The sequence below is a fragment of the Octopus bimaculoides genome, chromosome 2 (genome assembly GCF_001194135.2).
Source record: "Octopus bimaculoides isolate UCB-OBI-ISO-001 chromosome 2, ASM119413v2, whole genome shotgun sequence".
NCBI lineage: Eukaryota > Metazoa > Mollusca > Cephalopoda > Octopoda > Octopodidae > Octopus > Octopus bimaculoides.
Window position 1 is genome coordinate 77,716,126 of NC_068982.1, and position 16,603 is coordinate 77,732,728.

Genomic DNA, 16,603 nt, shown 5'->3' on the forward strand with positions numbered 1-16,603 from the left:
ATGTTGTACCTGCACTTTATTTTCTTCATAAAGTTTGCAAATATTTTCAGTTCACATTTTCTTCTTTCTTTTTCAGTTTTTTTTTTTCTTAAAAAAATAATTACCAGCCATGGTTGGGAGAACTAGAGTGGTGCGAACATTTTATAAAAACAATTACCAATTCTTTATATTAATATTATTGTTTGTATTACTGCTAAGTGCCATTTTGTTTTGGCCTAATTCAAACAAGCCATCTGAAGTTTACCATTTCAATTTTCAAACTGCTGAAAAAAGTAGAGAAGTTAAAATCCTGTCAACTAGCTCCCAGCCATTACCTCATAACCAAGACTGCATCTTCCACACATGTATGGATGTTTACCACTGTGGATACAATGATGATACCAAAATCAGTGTTTACATATATCCTTTTGAAAAATTTGTGGATGAGAAAGGAATTGGTATTTCTCAGCCCATCTCTCCTGAATTTATGGAAATAGTACAGACAATTGCTAATAGTCCATTTTATACACTTTCGCCGGAGTCTGCTTGTATATTTGTTCCATCTATTGACATGCTAAATCAAAACACTTTTAGAAGTGAAGAAATGGGACAAGCCCTTGCAACATTACATTCGTAAGTACTTTTTTTCTATTTTCCATCATCATCATCATTATCTAACATTCAATTTCCGATGCTTGCATGGGTCAGATGGAATTTGTTGAGGCATATTTTCTACAGCTGAGATGCCCTTCTTGCCACCAATTGTCACTTATTTTCAAGCAAGATATTTCCCCATGTTGTGGTATGTTTTTTTTTGCAGAAGACTGGAAATGAACAGTGTTGCTTGTATGATGGTGATGCTCATTTACAACCATCATATGTCAAGAAAAGGGTATACACATGCACACACATGACAGGCTTCTTTCAGTTTCTCTCTATCAAATCCATTCACAAGGATTTGGTCAGCCTGGGGGCTCTTGTAGAAATCACCTACCTCAGGTGCCATGCAGTGGGACAGAACCTGAAATCATGTGGCTTGGAAGCAAACTTCTTAACCACACAATCATGCCTGCATCTCAATAAAACTATAACATGTCTGCAGCTGTCACCTTATCTGCTAACAAAGAACAGATATTTTTTCTCTCCAAGTATGGAAATTTTTTTGGGAATTATCTCCTCTTTTAATCAAGAGTCACAGCTAACACCAGGTTTTGGTTTTCCTTCTCTAACTAAAAAGCAAATTTCAGTTAATTGTTTTATCCTTTACTTGATTTAGTCATTGGACTGCAGCCATGCTGGAGCATTGCCTTGAAGGGTCTAGTCAAACAAATCAACTCCAGTATATATTTTTGAAAGTCTGGTTCTTATTCTATCAGTTTCTTTTGCCAAACTGCTAAGTAATGGGAATGCAAACAAACTTTGTTTGGAAATAAGTGAGAGTTAGTGACAAGAAGGGTATCTCAGCTATAGAAAATATGCCTCAACAAATTCCATCTGACTCATGCAGTGTGGGACACACATGTATATATGACAGGTTTCTGCATAGTTTCTGTCTACTAAATTTACTCACAAAGCCTAGATTATAATAGAATATACTTGCCCTTGATACTGTACAGTGGGACTGAATCTGAAAACCACATGGTTGCAAAGCAAGCCATACTTGCACCTATTTGAAAATTTTTCTGTATGGCATTTAGTATATACCCTCTCCCTAATTACTTGATTTGTAACTCTCATTTGTTCACTCCATCTGGCTGAAAGTAGGTATCACTACTGGAAAACTAGCAAATGTTTCATTTACTTTACAATACTGATTTTAACTTCTTTTAAGGGTATGATGCACCCTTCACAGGCACACACATGTGGCAAAAATCATAGGAATGTTGGGTTTTCTGTTTCTCATTTGTTATTATTATTAACCCTTCATTAGTCACCTGACCTTGCTGAACATGGTTAGTTACATGGGGTATTTACCCACCTCAATACAAAAACGTTTATAGTTTTAGTATTATGTAAAATATACTCATTCTCTTGGTTCAGAATGTATATCTGAAATCACTGCTTAGAAGTTTGAAACCCTTGTAGCTGATTGATATAAAACAATACAATAAAATAAATTATAAAATTAAGGAAAAACTAAAAAATCTTAGATTCAGATCATATTTATTTTGAAAATATGCACAGAATACACCATTTTGTGGAATTTTTTTTATCTCTGTGATGAATATTAACATGAAAAAATAACATAACAAGCAATCTCCGTTACAATATGCATTAAATCAAAACTTGAACTGTGTTAGTCACATGGGGTGACTAGACAAAATGATGTCTACCTTCCATGACAACTGAGCCGCAACTGCACCACACAACCTGCAGCACACACTCACTGAGTCAGAAGAGTAGAGGAAGGGAGCCAAAAAATAAGTTGCCAACTAGAAATTACGAGCATTTAAAAAAAATTCAGCTAACAACACACCCCATGTGACTAATGAAGGGTCAACTCTTGTGTTGAAATATGCTGCCTTTGTTTCAATTAATTTTGAAAATAAGAAGAAACTTAGTAAAATCAGTGTCATTATTAAACTGGTTGGTATAAGGTGGTGAACTGGCATAATTGTTACTGTGCTGGGCAAAATGCTTAGCGGCATTTTGTTTCTTTACATTCTGAATTCAAACTTTGTAACAGTTGACTTTACCTTTCATCCTTTCAGTGTCAATAAAATAAGTACCAGTTGAGCATTGGAGTCATTGCAATCAACTTAACCCCTCCTCTGAAACTGCTAGCCTTGTGCCAAGATTTGAAACCATTATTAAAGTGGTTTTTGATACATAAATAAATTAACATGAAATTTTGATGGAAGGTTTTAATTTAGATCACTTTGAACAAGAAGTTTTATCATAAGATAAAAGGCAGTCTCAGACAGGTTGATATTAAAAGGTTCAAGGAAAATTCTTGTGACTATTGACATCTGGTATCTCTCAGCAATCAGGAAATGGTTTGGTCATGGTATTTCATATTAATTAATTAATAGGATGTGTTAAGATTTGTAATTGAGTTTTGTATTATATTTTATCATTAATATAGATTCTATTCTTGTGTGGGTGTTTCAATATAAGATCTAACGTGGCCTTTGTATGTCACATGTAGTTCATGAAGTTGTCGATATTCATGTTTACAGATGAATTTATGTTACATTGGACATTGACATCACCATTTATGGGAAATGACAGGTACTTATTTTATCAACTCCAGAAGGATTAAAGACAATATTAATCTTGGTATGATTTAAACTTGAAATGTGAAAAGATACAAATAGTATGTAACACTTAGGTTGGTATGCTGTTAAGTCTTTCATTCATCACCTGAGGAATCTCTATTAATAACTAAAACCTACCCACCACAATAGAATTGATATCCTAAAACCACCTTAGTAAATGCTTGTATGTGCAAAGCTCTGCCCCGTTCTCACTGCTCTTCCCATCAAACTTCCCCCACATCTCATTCTCTACACTCTTCACTTCTTTATCTCTGATATTATTCAACTACCATAATCACCTGAAAGCAAAGTGAGTACAAACTACACACCTACCCTTTCTTTACCTTCCCTCTCCTCCCCTCCCCAAAACAGTTTCCATTCCTCATTATCTTCTTCCAGTCAAGCTCCTTCCTCTGTGCTATACTCCATTCCTAACACTTCCTTTATCCTCTATCATTCCCAATGCCGTCATGTATGTAACAATCCCTCCCCCTGAGCCATTCCTATATCTCTCACCTTTAGTTACTACAGCCACCTCTATCCCATCTAACCATCTCCCCTCATATTCTTATGAAATTTTTCTCTCTGTCCCCACCCCCTCAGTACAATCCTCTGTATCACTTCACTTATTCTTCTCCACTGCGCCTTGAAGCTGTGTTCTGAATCATATTCACCACCATCTGTCCTACCTTCCTCATCTCTATCTTCCTCCCTTTTTCTCCAACTGGGATATCCTTGTATCTCTTCTACAGCAAGACACCTATCTCTGTCCTTCTATCAGTCTTTTAACCTCTCATCAACTGGTACAAAGTTACCTCCCTTGATACTCCCTGTCACCAATTAAGGGGACGTTGTCTTGTCTTGCAAGTTACTTGGTGACCCCACCAGTGCTGGTGTAACAACTAAAGTACTCAGTACACTTTGTAAAATAGTTGTCATTAGGAAGTGCATCCAGCCATAGAAATCATGCTAAAACAGACAGTAGCATTTAGTATAGCCCTCTGGCTTGCCAGCTCTTGTCAAATCGTCCAACCCATGCCAGCATAGAGGACAAACATTCATAAGCAGAGGTGTAAATTTCATTAGCAGGTATGTAAAATCCTTTTGGTTATATCGAAGATGTCGTTCTATGCTTTTTGTATACAATCTGATAGGGCTTGCTCTGAACACGCTGTAAAGTTTAAGGTTATGAAGACTCTTTTGTTTTGTCAAAGACATGGCTATCTCTCTAATGCTACTGCCATGAAAAACACACCCTGTACACTTATCTGTAAAATGGCTGCTGTTAGGAAGGGCTTCCAGCTGTAGAAACTAACTGAGATACAGTTACTGTGACCTATCTACATAAGCAGTACTTCAGAATATGTACTGATTCTGACTGTGGCAATTTGTCTTATCTATCCCAGTATGAAAAGTGGACATAAAATGATGATGATAAAGAAAGGAGAAATAGACATCAGAACATTCCAATGAATCATCATCATCATCATCATTGCCATTTTAATGTCCACTTTTCCATGCTTGCAAGGTTCTGATGGAATTCATTGAAACAGATTTTCTTTGGGCAGCAGCCTTTCATGTTTCCAAACCTCATTTGTTTGTAAGCAAGTAGTATTTCCCCATAACTAGACATGTTTTCATGGAAGATTAGAAATGAATGGCTTTGCTTGTAAGACTGACACTCATTTACAACTATCATGTGATTTTTAAAATAAGAAGGCACACACACACACGCACACATGATGGGCTCCTTTTAGTTTCCATCTACCAAAACAACTCACAAGGCTTTTGTCAGCCTGGGGCTATAGAAGACACTTGCCCTAAGTGCCATACAGGTGAACCTAAAAGCATGAGATTGGGAAGCAAGTTTCTTAACTAAACAGCCATACCTGCATCTGTTCCAAACATTCCAATCAACCTTACCATAATAAAAAAAGCAATGAAAGAAAAGTATTAATAATTACCTCATTTCATCTAGATAAGACTTTGAAGGTTTTGGAATGATGATGAATGTTGGAATTGTTTATAAATGTAACATACAACATTAGTAAGGAAATATCAATGTCTTGCTTTCAATTTGTGTGTGTGTGTGTGTGCTAAGATGGCAAGCTGGTAGAATTATTAACATGTCAGGTAAGATGCTTAGTGACATTTCATCTGTCTTTACATTGAGTTCCAATTTTGCTGAGATTGACTTTGTTTTTCATCCTTTTGGGATTGATAAAATAAGTACCAGTTGATCATTGGGGTTGATTAATTGACTTGGCCCCTCCCCCAAAACTTCTGGTCTTTTGCCAAAATTTGAAACTAATATATGTGTGTGTTTGTGTGCGTGTGTGTTATACTTGTGATGATCAACATCATCATTATAATGTCTACTTTTCCTTGCTTGCATGGGGCTGATGAGGTTTTATTAAGGCAGATTTTCCATGATCAGAGGCCCTTCTTGTTGCCTGCTCTTACCTGTTTCTAAGCAAGGTAATATTTCTCCACAGCAAGGAATACTAGAAATAAATAACACTGCTTGTTTGTCAGTGAAGCACCCACTACACTCTCTGAGTGGTTGGCGTTAGGAAGGGCATCCAGATGTAGAAACTCTGCCAAATCAGATTGGATCCTGCTGTTGCCATCTGGTTTCACCAGTCCTCAGTCAAATCGTCCAACCCATGCTAGCATGGAAAGTGGACGTTAAACGATGATGATGATGATGACACACATATATACAACAGACTACTTTCAGTTTCTATCTACCAAATCCACTCATGAGGCTGTGGTTGAAATATGGCTAGAGTAGAAGTCACTCGTCCAAGGTACCATGCAGTTGGTCAGAACTTGAAACCATGTGGCCAGAAAGCAAACTTCCTAACAATACAGCCATGCCTGCACCTGTGTTGTGGTTTGTATTTTTTTGTCAAGCTAGCCTTTTAGGCAGACATGGAATAGTGTGTGTGTGTTTCACAAGTTTTTATTTTTGGTAATTTCTTTAAATTGCTGTCTCATTTTCCTTTTATCCCGTGACAACTGATGAGTCCGTCTAACAGAAATGAAGTATTTCTATTAAAATTATATTTAAACAGTCAATCAAGGAAGTCCGTTCTGTTACTGAGGGTGGGGTGGAGAGATTGAAGGAGTATGTCTTGTTTAATTGCTGTGTATTTCAGTTCTTCATACTGCCGTCACCAATTAACATTTTTGATTGATTAAGTATTACATGCACATCCATACACAACACACACATCATGAGTTAATGAAGCAGCCTCAAAGTGGTCGTTTGACCTGCTAGAAATAGCAGCAAAATCAATGTTTTTGCTATTACACCCATCACATGAGATGGGTATAATAGTTAAATTTTATTGGAAAAGGGAACAGAATTTGAAGGCAAAAATGTAAAATAAATAAATTTCTTAGAACAAAAATTCTTTGAAGAAACAATCACCCAATTCCTTGCTCTTTTTTTCTCTCTGAGGCAGTGATAGCTATTCTGAAAGTCTACCAATCAGAGATTACTAATGTTGTATGTTACATTTATAAACAATTCCAAGGTTCATTATCATTCCAAAACCTTCAAAGTCTTATCTGGATGAAATGAGGTAATTATAATACTTTTCTTTCTTTTTTTTTTATGGTAAGGTCCATTGGAGTGTTTGGAACCGATGCAGGTATGGCTGTGTAGTTAAGAAACTTGCTTTCCAATCCCCTGCTTTTAGGTTCACCTGTATTGCACTTAGGGCAAGTGTCTTCTATAGCCCCAGGCTGACAAAAGCCTTGTGAGTTGTTTTGGTAGATGGAAACTAAAAGGAGTCCATCATGTGTGTGTCTTATTTTAACAATCACATGATAGTTGTAAATGAGTGTAATAATAAATATTTACTGCAAAATCTTTCTCAAATTATACCCTACTGCCTTACAAAAAAAGTACAATGTAGTCCAGTGTAGTGAAAATAAAAGACTAAATGGCCATGACTGGAATGCCTTTGATTAAAGATCTTCTGCAGGGCCTACTTGGAGCTAAACAAGAACAACACTTACATGAATACTCAATCTGAATGCTATATATCCCTGATTGACATTCATCCTCCCCCACATACAGTTGATGAAATTCCTAGAATGTAGGTAATTCATCAGCAGCAGCAACTATTACTCACCTCCCTCTTTCTTTACAGTTTCTCATTCTCTTTTGTTACTCTCCCTCCTTTCCTTTCTCTGTCTTTATCTACACTGCTCTCTCTATGTCTAATTGGCTTGCTTAGCTTCTTCGTTTTCTGTATTGTTCTTTCTTTGCTGTCTGTCTCTTCTTCCTTCTGTCTATCCTTTATGATTCCTGATTCCATTCATTATCCTGTACCAATCATTTTGTTTAAACATTTTTTTCTTTCATCTTCAATAATGATAATGATGCAGTAATAATAATGATTTTGATACGAGATTTGCATTTTTGAGAGGACGGGTAGGTCAGTTACATTGACTTCAGGACTTTAGTTGTTCTTTATTCTACCAACCTTAAAAGAAGGACCGTAGCAGAATTTGAACTCAGAATGTTAAAAAGCAGTTTATTAAGTGATGTTGATATTTTAGCTATTTATCTTTTATCGTTTACTTGTTTCAGTCATTAGACTGTGACCATGCTGGGGCACCTCCTTGAACGTTTAGTCAAGTAAATCAACTCAAAACTGTCCAACCCATATCAGCATGGAACACAAATGTTAAATGATGATCATGAAACCAGTTGTTCAATATCATGTTGAGTAAGTATTTGCTTAACTTAAAATGTTTCCCATGTTTATAATAACATGTAATAACTGAAGCATTATGATATCGACTTGCTGTAAAATAATATACTGTTACATCATTGAGTAAAGAATATTCAACAGCTGGATTTAACAGCCTTTAAGATCAATGATTTCAAATGACCTACTTGTACGTTTGTCTACTTGTAAGGCTCAATCAAAAATCCATAACTAGATAATTGAAAAGAAATTTAGTTCAAGTATAAATGCATGGTTAAGAAGTTGGTTTCCTAACCATGTGGTTTCAGATTCAATCTCACTGCATTGCACCTTGGGCAAGTAAGTGTCTTCTACTGTAGCCCTGGGATGACCAAAGCTTTGTAGATGGATTTGGAAGACTGTAACCAAAAGAAGCCTGGTCAGTTTGACAGCTTTCTACCTTGGTCATTACTTCTTTTTTAGCCTGTTGGCTTATTCATTTAATCCTTGTGTTACATTGTTTTTGTTAAAATACACTGCCTTTCTTTCAATTCATTTTGAAATTAACGAAACATTTATTAAAATAACTTTCTCATTATTAAGCTAATGTTTGGGATATAGATTAATATGAAATTTTAATGGAATGTTCTGATTTAGATCATTTCAAAAACATGAAGTTTATGTTATAGAACCAGGGCTGATTTTGAGTTTGTTGCCATCAAAGGGTTGACCAGTTATGTAACGAAAAGACTATGAAGGTTTAGACTTTGGGCTTGCAGATAGTTAGTATTAACTTCAATCGGTCAATAAATGCCTGAAGCAATTTTGAGCATTAAGGATGCTGAATTATTGGTGAAGTGAATCTTGAAGAGAGTAGGTAAAATAAGGCCAAAACTCATTAATTTCCAGCCAAATATCAATGAAATAAGTAGTGCTCACCAAACACATATTAAATATTCCAACTATATCAATATTAGTAGACTGAGTTTTTATTGTTCTTTATGAATTTCATTAAGTATCTTTTTATCTTTTATTTGTTTCAGTCTTTGAACTGTGGCCAGGCTGAGGCACCATCTTCAAGGGTTTAGTTGAACAAATTAATCCCAGTTTTAATTTTTTAAAGCCTGGTGCTTATTCTACCAGTCATCTTTTGCTAAACTGCTAAGTTATGGGGATGTAAACAAACCAACACCAGTTGTCAAGTGATAGTGGGGCACAAACACAAGCACAAAGTGCACACACACACACACAATGGGTTTCTTTCAGTTTTCTGTCTTCCAAATCAATTCACAAGGCTTTGGTTGGCACTAGGCTATAGTTGAAGATGCTTGTCCAAAGTGCCACATAGTGGAACAGAACCCAGAACCATGTGGCTGGGAAGTAAACTTCTTACCCCACACCTGCACCCATTTTTCATTAATCACCTTAGATATTTCTTATTAAAATACAGTAATACCATGATGGAAAGAAGGAATTATTGTTTTAAAATCAAGAAATTTTTTTCTTAATTATATTTTAAAATTTTATTTTAGAAATTTACATGATGCTGGATGGAATTACAATAAGGTTTCACTGATTCCATCAATAGGTGAATGATATTAAAGGCTTGCTGACCCCACCAGTCTAGACAGAACTTATGTGCTCCAAACTTATTACTAGCATTTGCTAATTCTGGAACACTTCTGAACCAGAACATTTGCTTCCAATTTGTAAATATATATATATATATATTTAGGAAATGAAAAAAATAAAAATCAATGTAATAGCTATGAAAAATAAAAATAAAAGATGGTGAAAGCTATTGTAACTAACAACAATTGAAAGGAAATATAAGGAAAAGGTGTAAAGAAATAAAATATATATGAAGTGACAGCAAATAATTCTCATTCGTAGATGTCTTTAGTGGTGTGTGTGTAGAGAGAGAGAGATTGTTGTGGTTATATATTATTTAGCAACAGTAAGGAGCTGAAGAGCAGAAGTTTCTAGAAGTATATCAATTGAATGTTTAAAGTATCAGGTACTTTTAAAGTTCTGCCTTGTTCACTGAACTAGAAACTGCCTTATTTGATGTTATTTCTTTTGGTTTTTGTTTGTGTACATGTGTGTGCATGTTCACTCATGTGTATGCATATTTATGTGTGTGCAACATAATTCCCAGCTGTTTTAACTGATACCTAGGTGGAAGGTGACATATTTAAAGGAGTTCAACGTGGCAGTTTAATCTTTTTATTTAACCTGTTCTTTTATTGTAGTGTTGTTGTGTCTGCCTTTCAGGGTGAGTTGTGGTGGTCTGAAGTAAGATCAATACAAGGAGAATAAATCACACTCTAGCTTAATGTTATAAGTGCCTGTGCTTTAATAGAAGACATTTATTGAATAGAAGAGAAACAAAGAGATAGATAGAGATGTAGTTAGATAGAAATGTAGTTAGATAGAGATGTAGATAGATAGAAAAATAGATATAAACAGTGAGGAGATTGATGCTAAGTTGGTTTGTTAGATATGAGTACATAGATACATATAGATAGGGATATAGATATGTAATGTGGTATGTAGATAGATAGCTAGATATAAACAGCAAGATGGATAGATAAGTTGCTGACTCTTTAGATACAGGTTGATAGTTAGGTATGTATGTATGTATGTATGCATGTATGTATGTGTGTGTATATATATATATATATATATATATATATATATAATATATATTGTTAGATGGCAATAGGAATAACCTAAAAGGAAAACATACAACAGGAAGAAAGGAAAAGAAAAAGGCAATGAAAGAGTTTAGCAGTACAAAATATAGCTTTATTTATTTTTCCTTTTTTATTGATCCTCACCTGCCTTCCCCACCTTTTATTCTTTATGTCATTATTATAAAGAATTAAGGTTCTATGGATTAATATTAAAATTAAAGTAAAAGGAAGACAAACATATGATGAAAAATGACACATATACAAAGAGGGAGAGAGAGAGAGAGAAAGTATGGTTGCTAGGCTAAGCTTAACATTACATGAACAGCAAAAATACTTATATTATTGGGTTTGGAGAAATTGGTTTTTACACTAAGCAAGAACACAAAACGAAAGAGAGAGAAAACAGTGAAATGAATTGAAGCAAGTTGAAGCTAACATGGCCAATACATTTGTGTAAGATATCCAATGTCATGCTTCATTTCATATTAACTAGTTTCTGTATAATCCTTTAGAAAGAGATTTAATGAAAGTTTTTACATTTGTTGCATTCAAGGAAAAAATATCTTATATCATCATCAACATCATCATCACTATTTTGATGTCCACTTTCTCTATGATTCTATGGGTCAGACAGAACTTGTGGCAGCTTTTCTACAACCAGATGCCCTTGCTGTTCCAACTTTCACCTATTTCACTGCAAGGTAATATTTATTACCCTTGGTCAGACATGTTTTTTATGGAGGACTGATAACAAACAACATTGTTTGTATGGTGGTACAGCTCATTGCGAACCATTATGTGATATCAAGACAAGCACACAAACACATACATATATATGATGGGCTCCCTTCAGTTTCTGTCTACCAGATCCACCCAAGGCTTTGGTCAACTTCAACCATCTCTGTTAAGACACTCCTAATTCATTTGTCTTCTCATCACCAATATTATGTCCATCCTTCCACCCCCTACACTATCCATTTACATCCAGTCTATTTTCTCCTCAACATCAACTTTCTGGAATTCCCTCTTAGAATATATTTTTCCTGCAGCTGTTAACTACTCTTTTACTTGTTTCAGTCATTTGACTGTGGCCATGCTGGAGCACCGCCTTTTCAGTAAAAACATTAACCATGTTGATCTCCTTGGTTTTGGTTAGTCTATGAAGACCATTGACACTGCTCTTCTAGATGAAATCAATAAATAAAAATCAAATAAAGCTCTGTTCACAATTATAAACTTTTCAGTTTAAAGCAAAAATCAATGCTGGTGCATTGCTCTAGTTGCTGAATTTTGCACAGAGTTCAATAACAAATGGCTATAATGTCATGGGGCTAGAATATTGTATCGCAAACTCAAGATTGCTTTTACCGCACAAAATAGAAGTGCTTGTGGCTGTAAACTGCTACAACTGAATATTTAAACCAGTGGTTCTCAACCATTTTTTTTGCATATGGACCACTTTGATTCCTGTTTTACTTTACTGGACCTTTGTGGCCATCCACTGTATATAAAAAAATCCTACTGTATTTTTATAATTAAATATTATATGTACCCACAAGGGCTATATCAACCAAGGATAAGAACTACTGATTTAAACCATGTACAGGTGGTGGCCTATCATATACATATATATGTGCATGTCTGTCTGTTTATATACATGCAAATAGACACAAGAGTGGCTAGTTGGTTAAGAATCTTTCTTCCTAAGCATGTAATCTTTAGTTAGGTCCCACTTGGGTGAGTGTCTTCTATTATAGCTTCAGGTCAACCAAATCCTTATGAGTAAGCAGAAACTGAAAGAAGCCTGTTGTGTGTGTGTGTGTGTGTATATATGTGTGTGTGTGTATATGTGTGTGTGTGTGTGTATATATATGTGTGTGTGCATTTGTGTTTGTATCCTTCTCTTGTTATTATGTGATGATTCTAAGCAAGCATCATATCATGCAAATGATGATGTTCATTTTCCGCCTTCTTCCTTGAAATACATGTCTAGCTACAGGAAAATATTACCTTGCTCCAAAACAAGTGACAGTTGGTGACAGGAAAGGCTGTAAAAAATCTGTCTCAATGAATTCTGTCTAATCTATGAAAGCATGTAAAAGTGAATGTTCAAATGAGCTGGCAGAATCGTTAGCAAGCCAGGTGAAATGCTTAACAGTATTTAGTCTGTCTTTGTGTTCTGAGTTCAAATTCTGCCGAGGTCGACTTTGCCTTTCATCCTTTTGGGATCGATTAAATAAGAACCAGTTATGCACTGGGGTTGATATAATCGGCTTAATCCCTTTGTCTGTCCTTGTTTGTCCCCTGTATGTTTAGCCCCTTGTGGGCAATAAAGGAATTATTTTTATGATGATGATGATGATGATAAATTTGTGTTTGCAAAGAACTCCTCCTCTACTCTATAGCATTCACTGCATAAACATAGCTATGCATACATGTACAGACATGTATATGTGCACTCATGTGCACATACGACCTGCTTGGTGGGTGGGCGTTATTGTGTAGCCTCAATTATCCTTGATTAAGCAGACTTGTAGCTTTTAGATGATTGTTAGAATGCCTGGCACAGACCATGGATCTCTTTCTCCTCCATTAAAGAACAGATTTCTTGTTTATGAAAATAAATCTTGAAATTTATCTCTGAAAACTTTTTTCCTTGACTCATTTAAGTTTGGAGGTATACAGCCTAGTGCTTAGGGTGTTGTATGTATGTGTGTTTGTGTGCATGTCTTTGCATCTGTTCCTTTCACAGCTTGACAACCAGTCTTAGTTTGTTTAAATCTTCATAACTTTGTGGTTCAGCAAAAGTGGCAGATTTTGATAAGTGTCAGACTTATAAAATTAAGTCCTGAGGTTAATTTGATTGACAACCCAGCATGGTTGCAATCCAATGATTGAAACAAGTAAAAGAATTAAATAACTTTGGCATGTTTTTAAGATATTGATTTCTTTTGATATGTTACAAGGACAATTTGTACAGAGGCATGTGTGGGAGGTGGTGGTGGATATAGTCTTTTGTACTGACTTATATCAGTTTTTTGTTAGTCATAAAATATCACTTTATTCTATTTAATTATCTGTCTCATAGATTGGACATTTCATAATGGTATCATTGAAGTTGTTTATGTTTTTGAAAAGCCAATACAATGCAAGTTATAAATAAGATAAGTGAGTGCTCTGTGTTTTAACATCTATTTTGATATTTCAAGGAGATTGAAGATTTGGTCTTGCTAGCTAGCTTTTCTGTTCTGTAGTGTGTATATGTGTGTATGTATATAGAGGAAGTACTTTGCATGCACAGGATAACTTAGCTATAATAGCCAGTTGGTTGTGTGCAGCTCAGTTCTGTTGTTAATAAATTGTTTGGTTTTGCTAATGATGATGGCTTCTTTATTCTCAAGTTCCCAATGTTTCATTCTATTCTATTATCGAAATTAGTGTTTTTGCTCTATAAGGCAGTGAGTTTGCCTGAAAGGGTAGCCTCAAGAAAAAGGAACTGAAAGAGGTTCTAGATTACACTCATGTGTATTATTGTGTTTTTTTAAAAATTATTATTATTCATCTCTGCACATAAATATCTACTGAATAGTAGGCACCTTGGGTAAACATCTTCTATTATAACTACTGATTAACTGATGCCTTGCGAGTCAGTTTTGTAGATAAGAACTACAGGAAGCCTGCCATGTATGTGGTGTGTGTATGCATGTGTGAATGTTCGTGTTCCTTGTTGACATTATGATCAGTTGCTCTCTGTGCTTTTAAAAACATGTAGACTATAAAATCCCTTAGGATGAACATGTAATGATTAGTGACAGGAAGAGCATCTGGTTGTAAAATTTGGCTTCCCTATCCAAAGATTTGCTTTTCTGGAGGGGAAGGATTGTGAAAAGTGTTTCATGTGTGGTGTGGGAAATTAGACAAAATAGTAACAGTGATGGTAAGATGAGAGAAAGATTGGTTGGGTAGCATTGTGTGGAGAAGGCTACTGTAGTTGTAGTAGTAGAAGAGAGAGAGAGAGGAAACTATGTTTCTGTGAGCTAGTTATTGATGCATGTAGGTGAGGTGAACCACCAAAATATAAACTATTAATTATATTTGCTACTTATTCATAAATATTCCTTTCATATAACAGAATGTGATAGTTGACTGGGATTACTTTTAACTGAAAATCTATATCACATATTTACATAATTACTTTTCTGAAGGATTTCTAAGATTTATGGGTCTTGAAATTTGCGTCATCAACATTACATTGAGCAAAGACTTTTTTTGTTTCCCTATATTAAGTGTAAATGTGCAGTGGCCTAAGTGATTAATGTGTCCTATTGACTAAAATGTTATGAGTTCATACCCTGCTGAGATTGTTTCATGCTCTCAAGTTAGTTATATTTCACCTCTAGCATCAGTCTGTGTAAGTCTTTGTTTCCATTTTGTGAAGTTGATGCTTAGAGTACTCAGATGAAGATGATGTTGAGAATACTTAGATGAAGAAGTTGATGGTATGGTACTATTAATTCTGACCCTTCTGTTTGTAATTACATTAATCATATATATATATATATATATATCATATTGACTGGAAGCACACAGCATACCTGGTCAATGGGTATCATCAGGTTGTTTTTTTAACACCATAATTTATTTAAACACCGTAATTTATTTGAAATTTAGACTTAACTGCCTGAGATTGCCTGTAATTTAAAACTTACTATTTTAAAGTAATTTAAATTAAAACTGTCCTTCAAAACTTTAAGTTAAGTTACATTCCAAATATCAACTTAATATTGGCAAATTTATTTTACTAAATTCTTCATTATTTTCAAAATTAATTGAAACAAAAGCAGTATATTTGAACAGAAATATGGTAATGAAATGGTTAAAGATTATAGCTATAGATGCAGGAATAGTTGTGTGGTAAGAAGCTTGCTTCCCAACCACATGGTTCTGGGTTCAGTCCCATTGTGTGGCACTCTGGGCAAGTATCTTCTACTATAGCCTTTGACCAACTAAAGCTTTGTGAGTGGATTTGGTAAATGGAAGCTGAAAGAAGACTGTCATGTATGCATATATATATATATATATATATATATATATATATATATGTGTGTGTGTGTGTGTATGTGTCCGTGTTTGTCCCCCACCACTTGATAACAAGGTGTTGGTCTGTTTACATCTCTCTAACTTAGTGGTTTGGCAAGAGAGATCAATAGAATAAGTCTCAGGCTTGAAAAAAAGAATACTGGGGTTGATTCATTTGACTAAAAGTTCTTCAAAGTGGTGCCCCAACATGGTCACAGTTTAATGACTGAAACATGTAAAAGATAAAAGATAAGATGCCATTGCAGATTTTTATATTATCTATTAATGAAATTACAGGCAATTAACTTAGAAAATTAAAAAAAAAAGCTGCTTTTATCCATCGTATATAAAAGAAATTAACAAAAATTAGATCAACATTTTTTAAGATTTAGGTTGCTACATTAATACTAAAATGTTACAAATAAAAAACTAAGATTGAACACCTGAAACTACCTAATAAATTACCAATTTAAAAGAAATAAACTCAATTAGATACTTAACCTTCCTATTGAAGATTAAAACATTATTTGAATATAAAATTTATGTGAATGTAACATGAAAGATTCCATGAAATGAAATAAAAATTGCAAAAGATGAAAAGATTATTTCATCTGAAATTTATTATTAAAGAAACTTTATAGAATAGCAACTAAATCAACATTCCAAATCCAAAATTGATTTAAGATTGGTGCAGGCATGGCTGAAAGGTTAAGATGTTCACTTCTTAACCTTGTGGTTTCAGGTTCAGTCCTACTGTGCAGCACGTTGGGTAAATGTCTTCTACTAAAGTCCCAGGCCTACTAATGCCTTGTGAGTGAATTTAATAGGCAGAAACTGTATGAAGCCTATCATATATGTTTGTATATATATATATATATATATATAT

The 16,603-nt window shown here is 34.6% G+C and overlaps 1 protein-coding gene across 1 annotated transcript in view; it reads left to right on the forward strand.

The window, feature by feature from the left end:
- LOC106868410 (exostosin-2) overlaps positions 1 to 16,603 on the forward strand; it is an 81,733-nt gene that overhangs the window by 4,872 nt on the left and 60,258 nt on the right. The window contains exon 2 of the mRNA XM_014913643.2: positions 77 to 612. Coding sequence (XP_014769129.1) covers positions 110 to 612 — 503 coding nt within the window. The 5' untranslated portion in view covers positions 77 to 109. The remainder of the gene's footprint in view (positions 1 to 76; positions 613 to 16,603) is intronic.